Source organism: Eumetopias jubatus, unplaced genomic scaffold (genome assembly GCF_037043125.1).
Source record: "Eumetopias jubatus isolate StellerSeaLion01/CBP00866 unplaced genomic scaffold, mEumJub1_p1.0 scaffold_11, whole genome shotgun sequence".
In the NCBI taxonomy this organism is placed as follows: domain Eukaryota; kingdom Metazoa; phylum Chordata; class Mammalia; order Carnivora; family Otariidae; genus Eumetopias; species Eumetopias jubatus.
Genome location: NW_028274817.1, coordinates 2,740,716 through 2,765,936, shown reverse-complemented (window position 1 = coordinate 2,765,936; position 25,221 = coordinate 2,740,716). Strand labels below are relative to the sequence as shown.

Here is a 25,221-nt window from a genome sequence, read left to right as displayed (position 1 = left end):
GGTCCTTTTCACACATCCTCTGGGCTCTTCTGGTCATCTCTGTCATAGAGGATTGGGCTGAAAGCATGACAAAAGTTTTTTTCACGATCAAAAATGAGAGATATCTACCTTTGGTTAGATTCCTGTAGTGTGTGTGTGTGTGTGTGTGTGTGTGTGTGTGTGTGTGTAGATAGATATAAATAGATACAGGAATTAAGTTTCAATTTCACTTTAAAGCCAGGGTAGCCTAAATTCAGTGTTTTTTAGATAAAAAGGATGAAAACTCGATCTTTAGGGGTCCTGGGGCAAAATGTAACCAAAAGGGTATTTTCATGTACTTTTTAAAGAGAAGCTTTATAACTAGGTCATCGCTGGCCATGCACTATCCCTGTGCTAGTTAACTTTCTAGCTAGTATTTATAGGGTCAAGACTAATTTGTAGAATAATTTTTTACAGGGTCAGCATTCAATAAGTATCCTTTCATAATTGAAAAAAAATGCTAATAATTTGTTAATGTATATACCAGAACCCTGTTCTGAGCCCGTCCCATGTATGTATTCATTTTGCCCATCTGTGCTGCAAAATCACAGAGATAGTAGCAGCCGAAGGCCTGAATAGTGGGAAGGTTGAATCACCCGCCCAAGGTCAAATAGTGAGTTGCAGAGTCAGGATTTGAATGGAGTTGCCTCTAACATCTGTGCTCTCCATCATCATGCTGTTCCAGCTTCTGTGCATCAGGGGTCAATTGGAACCATTCACCAGAAAGGTTCACCTATGACATTTTAAAGCAAACCTCATGGAACTGACCCATGTTACTTGGACCCCTGGATTTCTCAGATTTGTGCTTGATCCAGCTTTTAATAATAGCAGTTTCTGGTGCAACTCTAAAGTATCAGGACTTTAGACCTATTACAGTTGACCCTTGAACAAAGACTGTGTATTACAGTTGAGCCTTGAACAACATGGGAGTTAGGGGCCTTAGCCCCCCACGCAGTTGAAAATACACATGTAAGTGTGTAGACATTTGATTAGCACATATTTTTTTATGTTGTCTGTGTTACATACTGTATTCTTAAAATAAAAGCGAGCTAGAGAAAATGTTTTTAAGGGGATCATAAGAGAAAATAAACTTACAGTACTATAAAAAAAATCTATGTGTAAGTAGACCCACGCAGTTCAAGCCTTTGTTGTTTAAGGGTGAACTATATATGATTCCTTATATAAAATGTCCAGAATGGGCAAATCTGTAGAGATAGAAAGCAGATTTGTGGTCACTTAGGGTCAGGAGGAGTGGGGAGTGATACATGACTAATGGGTACAGAGTTTCTCTCTGGGGTGCTGAGAATGTTCTAACGCTGATGCTGGGGATGGCCGTACAACTGTGGGTATACTCGAAACCATTAAATTGTACACTTGAGAAGGGTGACTTGTGTAGCTAGTTGTTATATCTTGTTAGGTAGTTAGAAATAAGGGGGATGTGAGGAGTTTCCTCTGTTATATTTAGTTCATTTTAAATTGAAGTTTCTTATTTTACTTTAAAGATTTTATTTATTTACTTATTTGAGAGAGAGAGAGAGGAGAGGAGAGGGAGAGGGACAAGCAGACTCTACACTCAGTGAGGAGCCCGACACAGGGCTCAATCTCACGACTCTGAGATCAAGACCAGAGCCGAAATCGAGTGGGACACTCGACTGAGCCACCCAGGTGCCCCTAAATTGAAGTTTTTTTAAATGAGGATTGAAAAATATAGGAAGAGTCCTCTTCCTTTTATGACTTATAAACACGAACAGGAAAGTGAAGACTGAATTGACTGTATACCCCAGCATTTTGAATTTCTTATATTGACTTGACAGTAGTAATTTAATGTTTTTTGAAAACATTGACTTATATTATTAAAATGTTTTAAATACTATAGTATCTGATTATTAAAAAGTAATTTTATATCTGTTACTGAAGAAAGTCCCTCAAGTATATAATCTTGTTTAGTACATAGAATAATTTTAGGGCAGAAACATCTGACTTGCTCTCACTAGTCTGTCTCATCCATTCTGCTGTCTCTGAGAATAATGAGTTACTTTGCTTGGATTTGAACTTGAGGTTAGAGAGGTCTTTTGAAGCTATTTTTTCTAAGCTTTTATCTGAATTTCACTCATTTTTAAATTATTAATTTTTCTAAAAAGTTATTTCTAATTTTAGATTGCACTACCTCTTAATAGTTGCAGGTTTAAGTTTATAAAGAAGCATTTTATTTTGCCATAATTTTTAATTTTTAAGCCTCAGGGTAGCACCCTAAGTCCATTGTTTTTAGGATTTGGTGAACCAAGGTACTAGCTCACCCCATCATGTTTCACAGTATTGTGTATCTTGTACATAATCATTCATTGACCAAATAGTTATGAGGGCCAGCTGTGTGCCAGGATGCAGCCGTGACCTAGATGGATGCCCGGCCTTGCCCTTGGTGAGCTGAGCTCTGCTGGGGGAAGCCTGGCAGTCTTAATCTTGTAAGAATGTCCTCATGTAGCCGTCCTTGCCTCATTATCCTGGTGGTTACCTTTACGCGCATCTTTGTCACCTCTCTTGGGCCTTACTTATGGACAGTGATTGGCACTGTGCAGCTATCACATCTCTAGGTTTTGCGCCAAGGTGTGTTAATATTAGCCATGCTAGATTTTGTGTGGTTGCTTTTTTAATGAGCCTGGCAAAAAAGATCCCATAAATATCCACAGTCACCTAGTTGATGTGGTTCACCTCCCAGTGACTTCATACAGATCTCTTTGTGTCATTAACTTTGAGAAATAAAATAACTAAAGCATCACTTAGTTTTCTGTTGTTGCAATGGTCTTCACAAGTCTAAATCCTTGCTTTAAAATACTGTGTATGTTCTGAATACGATGCTTTCATTTATGCCTGAATTGTGATGAATATGCATTATTTAAATGAAGTATAAACTTTCCCTGGAAAATACTGATCAAATCAAATCTTGCTAATTTGATTTCCATCAAGTCCATGCCACTTTAAATTGCCTCAATTTGGAGAAGACTGAATTCTTAAAGGCGAAAAGAGTGTGAGTTCAGTTGTCTACCCTTTTTACCAATCTGCTTGGCTGCTTCTAAATGATCTTTAAAAATTAAGAAGTGTGGAAATTTGAGGACTGGTGCACAATTACTAAACAGTGCATTTTTTGAGATGACAATTTGAACGCTATGAATAACCATTCTGGGGGTATGTGTAGTGTCTCCCACTGAGCTCCCCCAAGTACACTTAGCTGCCCTTTTCTGTTCTTGCCCAGTTCCCTATATATTTGTTGGAGCTCTTTCACGTGACCTGTGCTGTGTGCTGTGGTGAGTCCCTTGTGTGTCTCATTCTCCCTGGAGACTACTACGGAAATGGGGCCTGTCGAGTGTAGTACCATTTGTTCTCAGCTGCAATATTTAAACCTCAGATGCCGCATTGTTGGAAATTGCATACAAAATCTGCTGATATTGAATGTTGTCTTTTTTTGCTAGAGTTTCCAGTATGGCTTCTGCACCAACTTCTAAATATAATTCACACTCCTTGGAGAATGAGTCTATTAAGAGGGTAAGTTTTCAGATTTAATTTGTACCCCTTTCTCTGCATTTCTCTTCTCATATTTGCATATTAGGTGTCATTTCGGGCTTATTGAATATTTAATTTCATTATTCACATAATGTACATTCTTCAATATTTGTGGTTTTCTTTAATATTCTACCTTGTTCCAGAAAAGAGAGAATGCCATATATGTGTTAAGTAAGTTTTGCATTTGTAAATCCTTTCACGTAACTTCATTTTTGAGAACCTTTGTTTTGTGAACTGCTGCCAGACATTATATTTAAGATACTAGGCAACATCTGGGCCTTAAAAGCTTTCTGAAGGAGATATTAGAAGGCCAAGGCCCACTGAGCAGGCTCTCACACCTTCCTAAATATTGGCCTTATTTTCTAATTATGATGATAAAATAGTTGTATGAGTGAAATGAATACAGTGTCAAGAAAAAATTGTTCAGAGTATCGAGGAGAAAATTGTGTAATTAGAGGGCGATTTTGCAACATATATTGAAAGGAAGGGGCGGATTTAAAATAAGCTTTATTCATGGCCCTTTGAAGCCTTGGATGCATTTACCAATTATCCACCAGAAAGGTTCATTTACACTCCCACCAGCAGTGTACAGGGATGCCTAAGCAATCAGAAGGGAGCCAACTAGTGTTTTTTAATTTGTAGCTCCCTGAGTACTAATGAGGGTGACCTTTTTTTAAAAAATAGTGTTTATTATCCATTTGTATTTCTTTCTTGAAGTGGCTGTTCGTATCCTTTGACTGTTTGCTTTTTGGTGTGTTTCTATTGATTCATAAGTGTTCTTTACATATAATGATAATCAGCTCTTTATAATATACATTACAGGTCTTTTTCCTAGCTTATTATTGGCCTTTTTATTATATTTGTGGCATTTTGATTTTGAAATACAGAGGTTTAAATTTTTTATGTGATCACATCTATCAGTCTTTTGTATTTTGTATTTTCTGCTTTGGGTGTCATGTCTACAACGACCTTTTTCATCCCCAAGATTTTATAAGTTTTAATTGTATTTTGGTATCATTATGGTACAAGGATCAGTTCTAAACACAAGAGTTACTTCATGGAGCTAATTGTAGGTCCTTGTGGAATATGACTCTAATATAAAGTATATCCTATGTTAATCCCATGTTATCCGTGTTAATCAAACATCTGTTTCCCTAATTTTGTGGTTGAATTATACTTTCTTCTCCTGGCCACGAACTGTGGTCCTTAAAAGGTATACTGAGTATTACATTTGCTCGTTATACTTGTTTTTGGTTAGTGAGGGGCAGCGTTAAAGGATGCTGGTGATTTCTTTCCAGTCGTACCATTTATATAAGTTGTGTGGTTTCGCTCCCCATGGGGGAAGGCATTCCTGGCTGGCAACAATTGGTCTTGCCCTCCTAGTTAAAATGCTTAGCTTACAAGTACTAAAACATTGAAAATTGGTTAGGAATTTTCATTTTTGTGCCTGAATAAAAATGATAAAACCATTAAAAATCCAGCAGAGCACCCAACTTTGACAGCTTATGTCTTACTTAAATACACAATTCACAGTTCTCTTATTGCATAATACTTTACATTTGCATAGCCCTTGATAATTCACAGAAGTGTGCTTGTGCATTTTGTTTCACTTAATATTCACAAAAACCCTCTGTGGGAAGTATATACTAACTTTGCACACGAAATGATTGCCCTCCTAGTTAAAATGCTTGACCGCCCTTTCCTCTTTATATAGTGACCTATGCGAGGAAGGATCTCAGTAAAATAAGAAACCTGATATGTTAAAAAGTAACATATGGGAAGATTCTGACATTATGGGAAGATTCTGTAATTACTGTTGTTCAGTTAAGGCCCCCTTGAAATGAAATTTTCATTTCTGCTGTTAACATAAGATGACTAAATATTTAGTATGGAAAAAAATGCCAAAGTAGGCGTGTGTCTATAGAATATGCTTAATACTGACTTTTTATCACTTTTCTGAACAGTGTTCACTGTAAAGCTCCTGGAAGGGGTATTTAAAAATTAATATTGAAAAGTGTGCTAATGTTATGTACGGACTAAAAGTTAACACAGCTAATGAATATTGATGCTAAGTTGTATTTTTTGGTCGTTTGTTTTTTTCTGTGCCACTTTTCTATAATGATAATTATCACTCTAATTTTTTTTCTTTACAAAGTGTATTTCTGGTTGGTTGTGTTCCAGGTTGCTTAAAAATCTGTGCAAATGTAATGTCATTCCTTTGATGCCCTGTTTCGTTTCCAGACTTCTAGGGATGGAGTTAATCGGGACCTCAGTGAGGCTGTTCCTAGACTTCCAGGAGAAACTCGCATCACTGGTAAGGGTCCTGTGAAGTTAGGATTTGCATCACTTGATGAGAGTCCCAGCAGGATCAGGTGGCTTCAATCCCTCTTTCTCTTTAGAACTCAGATTTAGGTATATAGGCCAGCTTTGTTTAAAAGTGTTAACATAAGGAGAACTCTCTGCATTAGTTTCTTGATCAGAGTTCTTTGAAGAGTTTCATGCTATCCAGAATAGTAATATTTTCCCCTCTGTACCCAAGAGTGAGAATTATTTTGGGGGGAAAAAAAAGTGGATTCTCTCTCGAATGTCCCTTATTGGAGCTCTAAGCTCTCATGATTTGAGGTTATAAGAACCAAGTAATAGAAAGGTTTTCCAGCCTAGGATGTATGCCTTAAAATGATCAACCTAAAGACTTAACGTCTAAATAGTCTTCTCTTTGAAATATAGGAGACCATATTGGTTTATGATAGCTTTCGTTTGTCCGATAACTGGAGTTAGTAATATTGATGCAGTATTTCGATTGCGGACTTATCTTTTTCATGATAAATTCATACTAAGAGGAAGGGATCTACTTTGGAAGGGCCAGATCATTCTGGCTTAAGAATACAGGAGCATCTGACAACTTCTAAGCCAAATGCTGATGTTGTGGGCATTCGCATTTTATATTAGGGCCAACACCCTTGCCTCAGATTACCATGTATTTGGTGGTGATACAGTTACCATCGTTTCAGGGAACCTTTTGGTTTGTTCACTAAGGTCTGGGTTGTTTAGCTTCAATGGCTAAAACATGGTGTAAGACGTGGTGCCTTTGTGAGTTAGTTAGCCATGCACCATGAGAAACTCTTCCATGTCCACAGACTTGCACACAATGCTAGTCTTGAAAACCAGTGGCATGTGTCCATCCCAAATTCTGGATAAGAGCAAAGAGGATAGCTTACTTTGGGTGGCCTTCATATATGAAATTTTGGTGCTCTGCATCAGCATCAGAAGCTTAACTGAGGTAGTCCTGTATTGAATTAGCATGAGGTCGCCTTACTGGGTATTTTTCATTTAGCACCCGAGGAGAAAGGGATTTCAAAATTGTTAAAAAGAATTAAAAGCCGTTAACACATTCAAGGACATCCTTGAAAGATAACAGAAAGATCTTTTTATGATAATAAATTAAGTCTCCTGATTTAGTCTCTCCTTATGTTTGAGACTACTAAAGATGTACTATTCTCTTGGCCATCTGTTTTCTGTCCCTTAAATGATCGAAATGAATCTAGCTAAAAACTCTTCTCTGGACTATTAGAAAGAATAGACTGTAGGAATATTTCTACCACTGACGTTTGTTTATTTAAAACATCATGATGTTTGCATGATTAGAGGTTGGCCAACCTCAAACCGTATCTGGTTTCTAATTGAAGTAGCTCCGTAGTTACCTTTACAACCACTGGGGGTAGCGGCAGCAGTCCCCACCTTCACTTCTGCTCTCTGGCTATTACCACCTTGCCCTCGGTGGTGCCAGCATTTTGGTCAAGCTCAGGGAAGCAGTGCCGGTGCCTGGAGGTGACCTTTGGCCCCACTTGACCTGGCACGGTAATGTAGAAACGTGGCCAGTGCCCACCTTTCGACCTTTCCAGGGATCTTTTTTTTACTGTAGTTATTCTTAGCCACATAGTTGATATTAAATGAGTGCCATTTGTTGTGTATCTTGGTATATATTTCCATTATTTTAGGGTACTTTTTTTATCTTAATAGACAAAGAAGTTATTTACATATGTCCTTTCAATGGCCCCATTAAGGGAAGAGTTTACATCACAAATTATCGTCTTTATTTAAGAAGTTTGGAAACGGTAAGTAGAATCTAAGACCATAAAGATGACCCTAACTGTTAAAGATAATGCTAAACTGTGTCTCTTCTACCTGGCAACGTTGCCTGTGGATCAGATTAACATGGGGGATGTATTTGCTTCTCGGCTCTTAATTTTTGGCTTATGCAAAGCTCATTTACCACTAACACCTGTGTACGTAGGAATAGTGTGGATTTAAAAAGTAAGAAGTTTTAGCCCTCAGAACATTGGGGAGGCGTTGGTAACTGGACCCATTCGCTAGTTTGGAGAAGTTAGTAGAGAACAGTGGTTCTTTACCAGAAGCACAGACGAGAACCACATGGGGTGCTTAACAGACACTACAGATGCCCTAGATGTCCTGTGTCACAGTGTCCAGGCCTGTGGTCCAGGTATAGTTGTAAGTTTTGAGACTTCACAGAGGAGGATGCTGATGCAAATCCCTTGTTAAGGCCCATTGCTCTAGAACTTTCCAAGTGGTCAATCACAAAGTACTAGATAGTGGTTTAGCACTAGGATGCCTATGGTGTGGCTTAGTGCCAATCTCCCTTTTCATTCCGTGGCCATGAAATGTGTGCCATAGCATTTCAAGGCATGTAGCACTGATGGAACCATGAGATGGGGACGAGGTGTTCCCAAAGGGAAGGGATGAGTGAAGAGCTGCATGGCTGTCGCCAAAGGACCTACGGTACATACAGCGGGTCGCCGTTGTCCAGGCCAGCCTGAAGGGGCAGCTGTATTTGGGGGATGGGCCAAGGAAGAATGGATAGGTCCAGGGTATGTGGAAGAGTAGCCCAACAGCAGTTTATACACAGGAGATGTAAAGAATGTTGGGGGAATGTAGTTTTTGTGTCATTGCTTTTACCCCATAATTTCCTTAGGACTGTGTTATTGACAGCTTGTCCTGATTAAATCGAGGCATATGACTAAGAAACTTGGGCCACATGGTGGTGGTACATCTAGATGGAGTTATAGACCGTGGATTAAAGCCTTGATACCAACCAGGAAGGGCGGTAACGAATGTCTTGCTGTATAGGGCCCCTCCTCTGCAGTGTGTCTAATGCAATGCAGTTGAACCCACAGGAAGTATGCATGTCCCATATGTGAAAGACGGCAAAGTAGCCAATGTGCTAGACTATGCAGTTGCGATTTGAAACTGTCTTAATGGACTAGGATATTGGAGGGAAACTAAGGATACATTTCATGTAGATAACATTTACTTTATACAAACCTGTTGTACCAACAAAGGACGGAGGAGGTCAGGTCTGTCTTAATAGGGGCCCAAGCTTATTTGATCCAGTAATTGGGCATGATTGATGACAAAGTTAATATCCCTGTAGGCTTAACTAACAAAAGTATAATATAATGGCCAGCAAAATGAGACTGTAGTCCCATCTGAAGTGTCGTGTTCAAATCCAGGTGCCATGTTTTAAGAGGGACATTGGCAAACCAGCGAGGGTTCAGACAGAGGGAACCAGGCTTGTGAAGGCGCTGCAATATGAGCGATGATTGAAATAAGTGTTGATGTTTCATCTGAAGAAAAGACGGAAGGGAGGCATGACAGAGCTCCCTTGGAATGTCTGAAGTGCCTTCTGTGGAGCAGGGATCAGACTCATTCTTTATGGCTCCCAAGGGTCAAATTGAGACAGATTGAGAGATTTTATGCTAATATATGCAAGAGTCATCAAAAATGAGAATTAAAGCAAGTGTTACAGTGCCTTTCCCCTCTGAGACTCTTGGCTTGTTGGCCGGCCTTGCAGGCCTGGTTCCATTTTATGCTGTCACTGATGATGAACTGGGGAAATTTTTAAAACTGTGATGCCATGGCAAGATTGTATGATCTCAACTGCATAAACCAAGCAAAACCTGTCTGTAGAAAAGAGGCTGGAAAGAAGTAACAGCAGGCGTGTTAGTACTTGGGAGATCTGGAGAGTGGACTTATGCATGCTCTGTTTTCTCCCCTCCACTTGGAATGAGCACGTGGGACTTTTGTAATTAATTGGGGAAGCACTTAGCAAGCTTTAGTTGGTTTTCATATGGCATAGTAGAAGGTGGGGATTAGCACCGAATGGGTATATAAAAGGCCCATTGGACACCGACTACTAACTTGTTTCTTCTTCCACTGTTTTACATAAACATTTTGACCAATCGGCTATAACATTTAGTCCAAGTATAAAAGCAAGAAGCTAATGGCAGAAAACATCCTATAAAGAAAGCCACGTAAGTGGTTATGCAGAAGCCTCAAAACGTAGTCATCATAGTGTTTCTTAAAGCCCTAAATAAGAGCATCAGTTGTGGATTCTGCTGCACACTGTGTGTTTGACAAAGAGCTATCCCGTTATTGGCATTTTGAAGCGGACACCTGTTGGTTTCAGGTAGGTAAACACTGCTGCAGGAGCGCGGTCTGACACGGGAGTCCGCTGTCCCACTTCGTTGAGGTGTCAAGGGCAAGGTTTCCTGCCTGCCCCGTTCCCCAGGACAGTAGAAGCACAGTGGTTGTTTCCTTAGACTGTCACTGTGGCCCTCCTGCGTGGTCATCCCCCCTCTACTCTGCCCTGCATGCTGCCTCCAGAGTGATCCTCCTTAGAACTAGGCCGGCCAGCTTACTTCTCCAGTCTAAAGCTCTCATTGGCTCCCTGTGGCCCACAGGATAAAATCCACTCTCCTTTACATGGCATAAAAATCCTTGTGACTTCTCTTGCTTCAACTCCCGCCACTGCTGCCCATGCTGTTTGTCCAGAACCCACCTCAACAATCATGCCCTCTTCGGAGCCTCCTCCAGCTTCCTGTGAAGGAGCCCCTCCCTCTTCGTGTCCCCACAGCCTTTTCGCACGCCTCTCTGTTAGCGCTTAGTGCTCGTGAGCACCCCGCCCCCCCCGTCGCCAACATGCCCTCTTTCCTTTCCATGTTTGTTTGTTTCTCCTGAGCACTTGCCTCCGCCTCCTATTTTATACATGTCACTGCTTCATCTTGTTCCTTGGCTGTCTGAGGACAGGGATGCTTGTCTGTCTGTCTTCCCCCGACGCCCCCCACCCGTGTCCCCTCAGTGTGGAGGGCAGAGCCTGGCACATTGAAGATGGTCAGTCGGGCTGCTGAACGAAGGAACTCTGGTCTTTTTTATTTGCTGCCATATGTCTTTGGCCTTTACTAATGCTGAGTCCTTTTGATCCTCCGTGCCTAGCTAGCACAGTGTCCAGTAGACAGTAGGCACTCAGTAAAAACGTACTCTGTGAGTGAACTCGGGAGGGAACAGGCTTCATCGCTGTGGCTTGACTGCCATGCGGACCTCACTAAATTGTGGCATCTCGAATACCAACCTTGTTTCTGGAGTTTGGAGATGTCATAGCCCCCTTTTGACCTTGAGGGTGCTCAGGAATTTGGCGGGGGCACTGTAGGCATGGAATACCCTGGTAATCTGTAGACTGCCAGGGGGAAGACTGCTTCAGCTTCCTTTCCAGGAACACTTTGGGTTCAGCTGCTATAGTGGGTGAGAAAGGCGAAGTAACCCTTTGTTCGTTCATGCGCTCATAACTTTATTCCAGAAACTTCAGCAAGCAGCACGGTGAACTAACGCCGAGCTTGGTGAACGATGCAGAGGCGAGTAATTGGGGTGAACTATGACAGAGCCTGCAGTGGTTGCAAAATGCTGCGAGGTTATGAGGGAGATGGCGATTAGCCGAGTGATGAGTCCTAGCGTGCTTTGTAGAGGAGGTGATATTTGAACTGAGTCTTGAAGAATGGTAACAATTTCCTGGACAGGAGGGGAGAGAGGGAGGAGCATATCAGGTAGAGCGTTTCCCTCGCACTTGTGTGACGATAGGGAGAAGACCACATACTGTGGAAACAGCTGAGTGGTCTGTTGGAGCTGGAGCACAGGGTGGAAGGGGAGTGGGGTGGCAGGAGATGACGCCGGAAGAAGAGTCCGCCCCAAGAGTCTCGCAAGTCACGGGTCAGCAGTGCGCACCTTATGGGGAGGACCACAACGTGTTGGGTGTGGGTTTCTGGAAGGGACGTCCAGTTGCAGTGTGTCTGACGGATTAGGGAGGGAGACTGGAGGCAGGGAGAGCAGTGGAAAAGTTAGTTGTCCAGGTGGGCAGCCAGGGCCTCGCACAGTTGTCTTTGCACCAGGAGGAAGAGCACAGAAGGTTCAGGAGCATGGGGTGGCCGTTTGTAGGCGGGAGTTAGAGGAAGGACTTGAGTCAAGAATGATGCCTGTGATCCTTTGCCTTTGAAATGGACCTCACTGGAGAAGGAACACGTCGGAGATGAGTCCCCGGGGATTCTTGGAACATGTGGACTTAATAACTATACAGCCACCGAGTGGAGAAGTCTCCGAAGCATTTGGAAACGTGACTCTGAAGCTCGTGAAGTTGTTAGCACGTCAGTGTTGGTGAAAGCCGCATACATCCACGCGATTACCCGAGAAGAAGATGTGACAAGGAGATGCGCACTGAGGCGCATGAACATTCTCCCGGGGCGGGGGGGCGGGGGGGGGAGCCCCAGGGCCAACTGAGAAGAGAAAGCAGGGGCGGTGGGAGCAGGAGAAAATCTGAGCAAAGGCTTTGGTGGAAGTCGGTAGAAGAGAAAAGACTCAGAAAAGAAGGGAGGGGACCACGGACGGAATGCTGCAAGGCTCAGCAGGATAGAGAATGAGCAGAGGCCACAGAGGGTGGTCATTAGGTCCCAGGGAGCCCCGGTGGGAACCCATTCAGTGGCGAGATGCTAGTCTGATTGGTCTCTTGCTCCTCCTTCCACCTCCCAGGGGTCTGCTCTGCCCCAGGGCTTCCTCTGCTCCCCGGCAGCATCCTCTTCTGTCAGGAGAACGCCGCCTGCTGGCCGCGCTCCTTTCCACACGCTGTCCCCCATCCGGCCACAGCTGACAGAGCCATCCCCTGGTCACCCCGGGCTTTCTTGGGTTTCAAGGGCTGCCTTTCTTCTGGCCCCTTTCTCTCTCTCTTTTTTTTTTTAATACTTACTTATTTTTGCGAGTGAGAGCGGGGTGGGGGGAGGGGGAGAAGGGACAGAGGGAGAGAATCTCCAAACGGACTCTGCACATAGCATGGAGCCTGACGCCAGACTCGATCCCATAATCCATGAGATCATGACCTGAGCTGGAAGCAAGAGTCCGACGCTCAACCCACTGAGCTACCCAGGGGCCTACCCCCTTTCTCATTCCTTACTGCCTGCTCAAGACTGCTGGGCTTTTTGCCTCCCATCCCAGATGTGTGGGCCAAGGTGGGAGTCTTCAGCTCCTTCTCCCTTCCCACGCCCTTCTGGTGTTCTTACTTCTCGGGCTGGTGCTGCTTGTCTCCCAGTGGCCCTGGGATCCCTGCCCCTGTCCTCCTTTGTGCCCCACCCTAGTCCAAGGTCTTGTCCTGGGCCATCGCAGGGGCCACACATTGGCCCCCCTGCCTGCAGCCTCTCCCCACTCCCCTCTCTCTGGCTCCTGAAGCCCTCTTTATAGTTGCACCATCCCCGTGCTCAGAAACTCTCCGTGGCTCCTTTCCTCCCTCATGTCCTATGCCTTAGCCGGGGAGTTAGGGACGCGGCACCTTCCCACCTCTCTCCTGTGTGCCCACCCCACGCTCCAGCTCAGGTGCCCTACTTACTGACCCCTAACAAAACCCTCTGCTTTCTCCTCTGGACCTTTCTTCAAGCCATTTTTTTTTTTTTTTTCACCTAGAGCACCCATCCATCCCCACCCCATTTGAAAACTTATTTTGAAATACTTAAGATAGGAAGTTTATAAAGAATAACCTAAACATCTGTGGATCCACCACCCAGCTGAAGAAACCCCATCTCCCCTTCACCCCAGAGGTAATCCCGTTTGCAAGTGGGTATTTCTCGCTCCCGGTCACTCCACACAGCCCTAAACTAGAACGGACTGTGGCAGATGTGTGGTAGCTAGAGGAATGGAGGCTTTTAGGCCTTCCAGCTGAGTGATGCTGATGAGATGAGAAACGTGTTGTGCACACACCTTTCATTTTCTGACAGTAAGTCAGAAACAGTATGTTCTTCCTGGATTCAATTCAAGGAGAAATCTCTCTAAAAGGTAGGAACATACTGATTCCATTCTTCAGGCAGAGTGTTACCCAAAGATTCTTTAGTACCATTTAAGACCCTCTATAAAGATGGAACACACATTCATCTGTAGTTCGTAAAGGTATTTCTTTGAGGGACGAGAAAAATGAGGTCTGTTTACTTAGCTTTTCGATGGCTTATCAGTGTATAGACAGGGCTTGGAGAATTAAGATGGATGGATGGCTTGTGTGTCAGTCAGACTCTGTCTCTCAAATATTCGGTTCTGAAATGAGCTTTGAGCAGGTGCTAGGTATCATGCCACTTAGTAGCTGGGCATCTAACAAGTATGGCAGCGCTTAGCTTCCATGATCTCTCTCATTGGCTGCAACTGGAGCTGTGAGCCTTGAACACTGCCCTCTCCCGCTATGGACATTCAGAGCCAGATCTGTACTCTTTCCCAAAGGGGAGGCCCATCCAGTTCATTGTGAGGATGACCGACAGGGATACCTGTAGTATTTTTCTTTTCATGAAAATACAGTGGAGACTTTTTGAGATTGTCCTTCTTTAGGCTCTTCAGTCTAGTAGATTTAGCACCTCTTTTCATTTCAAGGGAGCTGAAATAATGCTAAAAAGACTATAATAAGACATCCTCATGTGTCTGAGTAGAACTTCGGTGGGAACATAGGATCCATACTACAGGTATTCTGTTAAACTTCAGTCTTGAGTCATCTCCTTATATTGCTGCTGCAAAATGAGTGCTGTTTTCAGGTGAAAACAATACCCACTGAGACTTAGGCTCCCTTGCCCCTTATTGCCATGTTGTTCCCAACTTGCCAGCCCCCAAACTTGAGAGTCTGTGGGTGACTGGGCCCTGCTCTGCAAGTCACATAGATTTAGCGCATTAGTTCCTTTACAGGTGCAGGCTTTCAGACCTCAGGGTCTCCCCCTGCTTGGGCAATTCTTTTTAATCCCTAGTTGACTTCTCCCCCCATCCCCCACCGCATCACTGGCCAACCCCCCATGTCCTTCAGCTGGCCTCCTGTCTTGCTCTGCTGAACAGTTAAAACCCCTCCTCCCTGAGCTCCCAGAAACCGGCCCCCTCACTACCTGCTCCTGTCTGTTTTCACCCATGCGCTCCTCCCCATCTCTGAGGGGAAGGGACTGGTTGCCTTTTTTCCAAAACAAAATTCCTCTACTTGAGCCTTGTCTCCTTTCCTCTTTTACTTCCTTCAGAGCCGTAGTGCCCCTTCGGTCATTCTGCATCTTCCATCTGTGATTTCCATTGGCTCTTTTGTCCCCACCCCGCCCTGCAGACCTGCTCAAGTCTCTGTGTCTTCGATCCCTGCTACCCCCCTCCCCAAGAGTACCATCGTCTTTCTTTACCAGACTTCATTTCATTCTTTATTCGTTGACCATTTGAGAGGCCACTGTGTGCCAAGCACTGTGCCAGGCACTCGGATCTAGTGGTGTGCACGGCAGACATGGTCTCTCCCTCATGAAGCTTTCGTTCTGATGGGACCGACAGACACTGATCAGATAATCACACGCCGGGTATATAACAACAAGTTGTGCCGAGCGTGAGTAGCCCAGGAGCAAGTGGTATAGGAGTGTAGCTGTTTGAGGAGCCTGGGAAATTGTCCTGAGAAAATGATGTTTGACCCCTGGTCTGGAGAATGAATAGGAATTACCTAGATGCTTGGCAGGAGCTGGGTGGGGAGAATCAGCTGAGGGAACAGCGAGAGGCACTGAGACCAAGGGGAACATGAAAGGATGAGCCAGTGGTGGCTGGGTTTTGGGGGCCAGGAGAAAGGCGACGAATGACAGGAGGGAAAGGGGGGTGGGGCCAGATGACTAAGGCCTTGTACACCCTTTCAGGATGGAGGTGTTTGGAGTTGAGCAGTGAGAAGTTTTGGACATGATTTAAGCAGAGGAATGATAGCATCAGATTGACTTTTGTCAGCGATCACCTGTGCTGCTGTGTGGAAGGCAGGCTCTGGGGGAGCAACAGTCCAATTAAAGAGACCGCTATGCTTGTTCCAGTGGTCCAGAGAAGTTGGAGAGGGCTTGACAGGTTCAAGATTGATTTAAGAGGTAAATGTGCAAGATTGGATGAGGGATAACAAAGAAGGAGACGTCAAGGAGGACTCCTAGGTTTCCAGCTTTTGTAACTGGGCAGATGGAGCACCAGCCACTGAGATAGGAAGACGGAATTTGGAGAGAGAAACATCATGTGGTTCGTTGTGGGCGTTTTGAGTTTGAGGAGCCTTTGGAATCTCTCTCCCGGTTCTGTAATTCCAGCTGCCTCCCGGTTATCTGTACTTGATTAATTTATCATAACCTCCAAGCCGGTGTATCTCAAAGTGACAGTGTTAATCCTTCTCCAAAACCCCTTTCTGGGTTCTTCACATCTCTTGTCTGGGTCTAAATCTGAGGCATTGCCGATGCTTCCCCAGGGGCTCGTTGTCTCCTTCTTTTGCTTCCCATCTAGGTCACTCCACTCTCGGGTTCTCCTACCTTCTCAGCTTGCCCTAAGTCATTAGCTTCCAGGGTCCCAAGGAATGGGCGTCGTCCCTTCCTTGCTACTGCACAGGGCTCAGGACTGCCAAAGGAATCTTTAAAAAGCGCTGCTCTGTCATTGTGTCACCCTGATCCCAGCCCGGGAGTGCTCCCCGGGGAATTCCCCTGCCGTCCTATTTTAAGCCTGATCCACTTGTTTTTTGTTTTGTTTTGTTTTTTATATATAAAATCCCCATACTTTTCCACACGTGTAGCTGATGTCACTGTTAACTTGTTTCTGGAAGGTAAATCTACATCTGCTGTTATTCCATCCTATAAGGATCATCTTTAACATTGCCATTGCACAGAACCTTCATGAGACCCAGTCAATAGGAAATTGTTCTGCCCTCTTCTGACCTCTCATCCCATTAGTCTGGACGTGGGTTTTGTCTTGCTGTGATGGCATCATGGCTCTTTGGGCACATGTGTCCTATCTGCCATCAGGGCAACACTTGCATCTCATTTATCTCTGTGGTTCCTAGCGTCCAGTACGGTTTCTGCTACTCAGTATGCACTCAAGAGAGAGATGGTAAATGAATGCATCTTTTTTAGATTGTTCTGTTTACTTCTCAACTATTTTAGATCCTTAGAGGTACAGAATTTTGAGTTAGAATGGACCTTTGAGAACTCTTAAATATTTAATAATATTCAGATGGTAACAACTCAGGTTTCTACAGAGTTAATTTTCCTACTTCTGGATCTTCCAGTTTGGTCTGCTGGGTTATCTGATCTTGAACCTGTCATTCGGGGAGAACATGGCGAGTAGCCTCATTAAACTGCGGGCGCCTCTGGTCAGGAACTGGCCGGTTCTCCTCAGTTGTCCCATTTTCTGTTTTGTGTCGGATCAGGGTAATCAGAGCTATAAAATTTCCTCTACACAAGGACAAAGAACAGTAAGGTCTCATCTGTTTTGTTTACATTCTTGCTTCCATGTTGATCTTAGAGTATCAGACTTTTATTTAGTGTCTCATCTATGTGTTTTTAGGTATAAGTTTGACATTTAGAAATACACTTGGACACTCCTAAATCTCAATCCAAACAGAACAGCTTTCCTGATGGTATGTTTTTAATAACTAGATTGTATTGAGAAGTAAACATGTTATAATATGCAGCTGTGAACGTACACAGTTACTGAGTAGTGTCTTTTTTTTCTCTAGGCATTTGGATTTTAGTCATGGGAGGTGTCTCACCCCATGGCAACAACTAAAAAATGCCTCCTTATGGGTACAAAGACAAAGACCTGTATGTGGCCGCTTGCAAGATCCGCTACATTTCTAGAGCACAGTTACGTCTTCCAAATGCTAAGATACTCTTTGTGATAACAATAATAAATAATAATAAATAACAATAATAAATTCCATTGTTTCCTAGCGACCATGTGACAGGCACCATGCCAGGTGCTTAAGTCCGTGATCTTTAATCATCCCTACTTCACAGGTAAATGTGGCTGAGAGGTACAGTAACTTGGGCAAGGTATCCAGCTAATAAATGTCAAAACTCCGTTTGACACCATGATAACCGTGCTCTCACGCTTTCTTCAGCTTTTTATTTTGAAATAATTATGGACGCTCAAGAACCTGGAAAACTAGTGCATTATCTAGCTTCTCCAATAACTGTATTGCTTGATCAAACCCAGGAAATGTGTGGCACCATACAGTTCACTAAGACTCTGACTGTACTTGAACCTCACCAGTGTTTCATGCACTCACTTTTTCATAGGTTTCTGTATATAATTCTGTGACATTTGATCCCATGTATAAAGTCATGGAACCACGCACTAGCAATCAAGATCTGTAACTGTTGCTGCCCGTTTATAGTCACACCCTCTTTTCCCGCACCCCTGGCAACCATTTCTCTGTTCTCCATCTCTATAATTTTGTCACTTCCAAAATGTCATAAATGGACTCCCTGCAGTACGTGATCTTTTGAAATTGGCCTTATCTACTACTCAGCATGAGGCCTTTAAGAGCCTTCCACGTCGTTTTGTGCATCCACAGTTCCTTGTTTTTTGGTACCTGCGTAGTATTCCACGGCATGGATGCACCCCATTCTTATACTTTTTGAATTTCTAGAATACCCATGAGCTATATTTATATTCTATAAAGAAATGCTTACTTTTTGTATTGTACAAAGGAGAAGGATTTCAGGTAAAACTTAAACTTTATTTGTATCCCCCACAAGGAACATCTTCTAAAGGACAAAACTTCAATAAACAGCTTTAAAATATTTTCTTTATTATCAAAGTTATCACAGCACTCAAGAAAATACTGGACTTAAACAAATTTCTGTAGGCCTCCCTATCTTTGACCACATGAATATATATCTTACATTACTGTAGTCAGTGTAGTTTGTATGCTGCTTTTTTCCACTTAAGCTTGTTTTTCCATGTACTGTAATTCTTTTCAGAGCTGCATGCTTAGTCCTTCAGGTTGACTCACGGTCATTTTCTCCACCCTGACGTCCCCCTCTGGCTCCACGGAGCATCTTCACACATGTAACTGTTCGTCCTGTTGTGCAGTAGCTGTAAGATAAGCCCTTAAGAAGGCAGTTATGGAGGCAAAAGGGTAGGACCATTTGGCTCTTTTGATGTGTGTTCCCAGACCTTGGCTCAAATCTCAAACCTTCCCCATATTTACCAAGCAAGTTACGGAAGCTTTCCAAAGCCTTGATTGCCACATCAGGAAACGGGAATACTACACCAACATCCGGATTGGTTGGGAGGATAAAATCAGAAAGATGAGGCGTGCAGAGCCCCCACTGCAGCGCCTGGCACAGACAACTGACTCCGTATGTGGCGGCTGCTGACAGCTCGTGATGACTGGTGTGACGTCACGCATGCGATTCTGGCTTGCCGGCACTTGTACGGCCGGCCCCCTTGCACCCAGCATTGGATGAGGAATGATGGAGCGGCATCACTGTGCATCCAGGCCCTTCTCCTGAGGGAGACGCACCCAGGCCTCAGCTAGGCGCTACTTGCAGATGTTTGGTTTCTGGTGTGGGGAATATAGACCTGCGCATTTCTGGCAGACAGGGTAAAACAAGCCATGCAGCCGCAGTCTGAACCAAGCGTTGTAGAACTTCAGAGGAAGGAGTGGTCAGTTTGGTTCTGTCTACTTAGGAAGCGGAGCTTTGTTAGAGGTGACGTTTGTTGGGCCAGGGCTTAAGCCATGGGGAAACATCTGGTAGTTGGGGAAACCTGGCTCATCCTGGACAAAGGGAACACCATGCACAAAGCACAGAGGCCTGACTGTAGATCGTGCTTGAGGAATGGTGAAGGTTTTCACGTAGTTTGGAGTGCAGGCTGGTGTGGGAGAAAAGCCTGCAGGAGACCAGCTGGAAGCGACACCACGGGGCCCTTGAATTGTGTCCCTAGGAGTTTCGTCTTTATTCTGTAGGCACTGCAGAATGGCAAATGTTTGGGGATGCATTTTGGCTGCCTAACTGGCTATTGTAATGCTTGCTCTTTTACATGTGATCTGTATCATATTTTCGTTCATAGAAAGTGGCAAAAAGGGCCAAAGTAAAAGTGCCCTAAAGCATATGGTTTTTTAAAAGTGTTTTTATGTTTTAATGATACAGAAATACTGACTTTTGCATTTTTGTCCATTACAGGATTCTGCTCTAATACTTGATGTTCCTCTGGGTGTGATCTCCAGAATTGAAAAAATGGGAGGCGCGACAAGTAGAGGAGAAAATTCCTATGGTCTAGATATTACTTGTAAAGTAAGAGATTCAGTACTTTCTTCCGTGAAAAAAGACACATTAGTGTTGAATACGGAGTAACAGTTAATGGGGGTTTACCAAAAAAAAATAAATAAAATCAAAGACCCTATTTCATCTAAGGCCCAAGAATGGTTCTCCCCTTGTGATCAGGCTTCCAAAACCTCCTGGGGAAATAGTTCCTATTAAAGAGACCCGTGAGGACTCAGACCTGTCCTTCTGTCAGCTTGACTGGATAGGAAGAAAACTTTATAGATAGAATTTTCACACTTTTTAGTTTTTGCCTGAATCTGCTCCTAGTGTCCCTTTATGTGATGTGTTACCAGCTAGACATCTTCACACCGTGAAAGGAAAGAGAAATGTGAGAGATTTTACCCTCTGTGAACAGGATGTGCCTCTAGCAACCTTTGTAACTTTTGCTTAGTTTTCAGAGGCAACGTTTTGCCTAACATTTTGCTTTGGCATGGTGGGTGGCAGAGATTTAATGTTAATAACATTTACCCAGCTGTAATAATAACTGTTTATTGAGCATCTCTGTCGGTGCAGACACATGCTAGGTGCTTTGCGTTCAGGCCTCAGGGCAACCCTCTGAGATGGACAGTGGCGTCTCCCTTTTACCATTACAAAGCCTTGAGCCTAAGAAGAGTTAGGTCACCGAGCTAAGATTACCCAACAAATGGCAAGGTTGGGATCCAGATTCAGTGAGATGATCGTTTTGCAGACAACAGGCTAAACCTCTGGCAAGAAAACTTCCTTTCGAGGTTTTAAGTGTCAGATGGTTACAATCCAAATAGAATAATAATAGAATAGAGTAATGTCCAATCCCAGAAAGAGCTCGAAGGGGCTTGGAGCTCATCTGTTCCATTGCTTCTCACAGCTAGGTCTGGGAGATGTGACCTTTGCTCAGGCACTGTGATTTCTTAAAACTAATCTCCTATAATTGTATTTTGGTTATGAATATGGTATGTTTGCTTTATTGTCTCCAGTTTATAAAAGATGAAGACTAACTAGTACACTCTATCACAAACCAAATGATTGTGTGGTCACTAGGCCTGAACTGAAATTCTCCATCACTGCCCACCTTGGCTTCTTTTGGTTTTTGTTTTAATCCAAGCTACCTTAAATGCCTTATGTATGATCCCAGCTACTGTCTTCACTTTGGGGCCTAGAGATACAGGGATTTACTTTTAAGGAAGTGTTTTTGCCTTTTGCATAAAAGGATCCATGGGAGTAGAGTGTTATATTACAGTACTCAAGGGAAAATTGGGTTGCTAATATTGATGACTTTGAAAGTGACTTTAGTTCTAATAGAATTTTTTAAAGTCCTGTTTGTTGCCTTGTCAATAGGAAGAATTTGTATTTAAATATCAGTCCCCCCCCCCCCAGAGTTAATAAAATAAAGTGCATTCTTACCCTTTGACTGTTTATTATAAAAACAGGGTGCTTAGGGACAACTCACCAGGCATCACTCCCAAATGTTACACATATCTAGATTTCTTGGAATTCGCACTGAGCCCAAAGATAATGGCCTAGAACGGTGCTGTAGCTCAGCCTCTTCATTCCGTTATCTCCCTGAGAACTGCGAGTTATGAGAGTCAAGTCCCACGTTCTCAGGAACAGACCGGAAGGTGATAGAAAGGGAACCTGCTGTGGTGGGGGAGAGATGGACTCTCCCGTCTTGTAGGTCAGCCCCAGTGTTGCTCTAGGGAGACCGGTCGTTCTAAGCCCTACGGATTTGGTCCTACCAGCTCTGTGCACAGGGATTTCTGCTTGCCTGTAGCGTCTTTCACTTGGGGGATGTAAGTCCCAGTGGATGTTGTCTAGCAGCAGAGGAGAAGGTAGCTCTGAATATGTGAATTTTTACCCCCAGGCACCACATCAGCCCCTGCTGACAACTCGGAGCCTTAAAAAAAAAAAAAAAAAAAAAAAAAACCAAAGCCAAGCCTTAACCACTGCAAAACCTCCTCTCTCCTTCCATGCCTCACCCCTGTTGACTCGTTTTAAAGACTGTGGTATTTTGAGGTCAGCAGCAGTGGGTGTTGTTTCTCTAGAGATGGGTTATAGAAATGATGTCTCCATAAATCAGCCCTTCAGTATTGTTGCACTGGGGTGTGTTTACTCGGACTCATTTATTATAGCGAGGCTTGGTGCATCGCCATGTGACCCACTTATCAGACAGGCCGAGGGGGGCTGTGAGGCTCTTCTGCCACAAGGCTCTTTCTCAGGGGCCCTCCCCTGACGACTCAGCCTCTAAGGAGACCAGGTGGAACTTACCACTTAGGATATGCTCATATTTCTGTTGTAGATTTGGTGAGCTGCCGCCTGTGAGTCATTTGCCTTTTCTGTTTCAATTTTCTTGTTGGCAAGATGAGGTAGTAATTTTTTCTGTCCTTTAATTACATCTGAATCAGATGGCAACAAGAAAGTTGCTTGAATCACTTGTGCTTTGGCACATAGAAAGTAGTTGTTGGAATCACTGATGGATCAAAATAAATGGTTATCTAGAGATGATCTAAATTCTGGCCAAGTGGTTAAGAACAGTGATGTTACGGAGTTATCAGCTGACCCCAGGCTGTTAGGAGGAAAGTTCTGCACAGGTCTTTGAGCCCCACAGATCCTCGGCTATCCAGTGCTGTGCTCATGGCTCGGTTGTAAACCCTTTCGAGGCATGTCATCTCATTGAGATGATTATTCCCTTTTATTTGACTACTGCTTTGCATCATGAGCCAATAACTAATATCCCAGTTTTCTTGGAATATGTTGTGAATTGGGTTTTGGATTTTATTCAGTTCTGTGCTTTTAAAAAGTGAAAGCACAGAATCCTAGAGCTGGCAAGGCCCAGTAGATGCCATCTGTATAGAGAGTGAGCAGTCTTGGGTCACTCAGTAGAGGTCTTTGGGTCCAGTTCTTTATACCGCCTCCTCTGCCAGTGGCATTCTGGGATGTCCTGTAAATGGCAAGGCCTTTGCTAGTCCTTCATGCCAAAGACTTAGGAAGCTTTAAGTGTGCGCCTGAGATGCTAAATGAAAAAGCACTTGGAAAGAATGTAAAGATCGTGACATCCAAGAGGGCAGGGACCAGCTCAGCTGTCTGCCTCCTAACATCCCCCCAGGGTCCGGCACGGGGCTCTCGTTTTTTCTGAATTGAATTGGTGTTTTGAGTGCTCAGCCACTCGGTCACAGCACAATGATTGATTTAGGAGACAACCGAAACAACCCTAGCTTTGAAAGTAAGATAGAATGTTATATATTTGATAGGTAATAAAACTTGATATTTCAGGGAGCTTTTTTGGTTTGGTTTCGGTGTTTGAGAAGGTTTTCTTGCTTAGCGAAAAGATATGTATTCAAAGCCCCTTTTAAAATCCAGTTTCGAGCGTTAATGTTTAGTTCCTGAAAGCACAGGGGTGCTTAACTGTGGTCTATGTAGAACACTGTGCAAGTCAACTTGATGGGAAGAATATGTTCCATTACTTGTATGAGAGCTTAAAGTGCCAATCATTTCCTGATTTGTTAGAATGAGACTTGAAAGGAGCATGAGGGAGAGGGAGAGAGCTTCCGTATTTTCATGACATGTTTGACAATTTTGAGCTCACATGTGATAGCAGGTACACATTTGAAAAGTTCTGTGAATAAAATACTCTTTTATAGGCAAAATACTGCAGAAACCGGTTGAAGTAAAGAGACACCGTAGATGGTGTGCAAGGCAAGGTTTGATTTTTCTTGTTATAAAATGACTTTAGCTCTGTCTTCTCTTTAGCACTGGTTGCTTTGTCTTTACATTCGTGCCTACGATGAGAGTATTTTGAGGTATTCTTAACTGGATATTTCAAAATGTCACACAAAACAAAGTGATTTTCTTAGTAATCTAGATTAACTGCCCTTTCAGGTAAGTGAATCTTCCACTCCTTTAGTTGAAGAGATTTTTTTTTTGCTGAGGAATGTCACTTTATTTGAAGACTGAACTGTCAAATTTCTCTGCTCCCCACCCCCCCCCCAGGACATGAGAAACCTGAGGTTCGCGCTGAAACAGGAAGGCCACAGCAGAAGGGATATGTTTGAGATCCTCACAAGATACGCCTTTCCCTTGGCCCACAGTCTGGTAAATTCCAGGGTTCTCCCCAGCGCCTGGAGGTTCTCGGGTGTCTCCCCTTTCATTTACTCTCTACTCTGTGCTTCCCGGCGTCCTGTGTGTGCCCAGGGTGTTTATTAAAGGTGACTGAAACGTTCCCAGGAGGAGCAGGCCTCTCCTCCGCTAGGCTGCATGGGATGGCCCGCCTCAGGTGACTGAAGCGTCACCCAGGGTGGTCTGTGCTCTCCCTCCCCCAGCGCGCCCCTGGCCTTGGCTCGTCCTCTTTAAAGGCATGAGGCAGGGAGGCGGACTGTGGGCACCTTCCTTTTGCCACCAGGCCTTGCTTGCATCCTCTCTCCCCTCTCCTTCTCCTCTGCCCGGCTCTAAACAGACTTGGAGGCAAGCACCTGCTAAGGGGAAAGCAAGGAAATAATTCTTAAAAAAAAAAATGTGTGTGTATATGTGTGTATATGTATATATATGCCTTTACTTTGAGTCTAGGATGAGTATGCCGCTGGAGGAGATCATTTGTGTTTTTTTTTTTTTTTTTTTTTTTTCTGGTGAGACAAGGTTTCTCTCTTCCCAAATTTTATCAGGAGTTGTTCCGGGCAAAGGAAATTCACAGTTGATGGAAGGGACAATTATATAAAGACTGGAGGTCTAGAGAAATTTATGAAGTATTCCTCATGAGTCATGTGTTGATTACAGATTCAAATGTAATGCTTAAAACAAATGTAATGATACAGAGTTGAACACATTTTCAGCCTTTTCTCAGTTTCTGATTAAATGTGTGATGTAAAACCTATTTTAGTACTAAACAATTTCTTTAATGATTAGGGCAAAAAGAGTTTTATAAGAATACATTTTTGGAATATTTATGAAAGGGAGAATGTAAGTCTAATCCACGAAATTTCAGTTAAGGAACATGTTCTATCTTGGGCTTTTTGCATTTCTGGCCCCAAATTATCAGAAATTTGAAGAATGGCTCACAAAGCAGGTTTGAAGGAGCAGAGGCCCCAGTCCATCTCCTATAAGATCCCCTTTCTCTGCCATCTTTTGTCTCTTTTAGGGTTTACTCCCCTAAAAAGTATTAGACCAGTTTTCTCTGAACTACTGACCCGGGGCACCTGGGTGGCTCAGTCCTTAGGCGTCTGCCTTCGGCTCAGGTCAT

General features: G+C 43.6%; 1 protein-coding gene across 5 annotated transcripts in view; it reads left to right on the top strand.

Moving 5' to 3' along the window:
• Positions 1-25,221, top strand: part of MTM1 (myotubularin 1) — a 95,287-nt gene that overhangs the window by 20,445 nt on the left and 49,621 nt on the right. For 4 of the 5 annotated variants that reach the window (XM_088028603.1, XM_028091966.2, XM_028091967.2 and 1 more), the window contains exons 2-6: positions 3,486-3,558; positions 5,818-5,890; positions 7,597-7,691; positions 19,875-19,985; positions 23,979-24,080. In XM_088028603.1, coding sequence (XP_087884729.1) covers positions 3,496-3,558; positions 5,818-5,890; positions 7,597-7,691; positions 19,875-19,985; positions 23,979-24,080 — 444 coding nt within the window. In that variant the 5' untranslated portion in view covers positions 3,486-3,495. The remainder of the gene's footprint in view (positions 1-3,485; positions 3,559-5,817; positions 5,891-7,596; positions 7,692-19,874; positions 19,986-23,978; positions 24,081-25,221) is intronic. The other variant, XM_028091974.2, reaches the window with a different exon arrangement.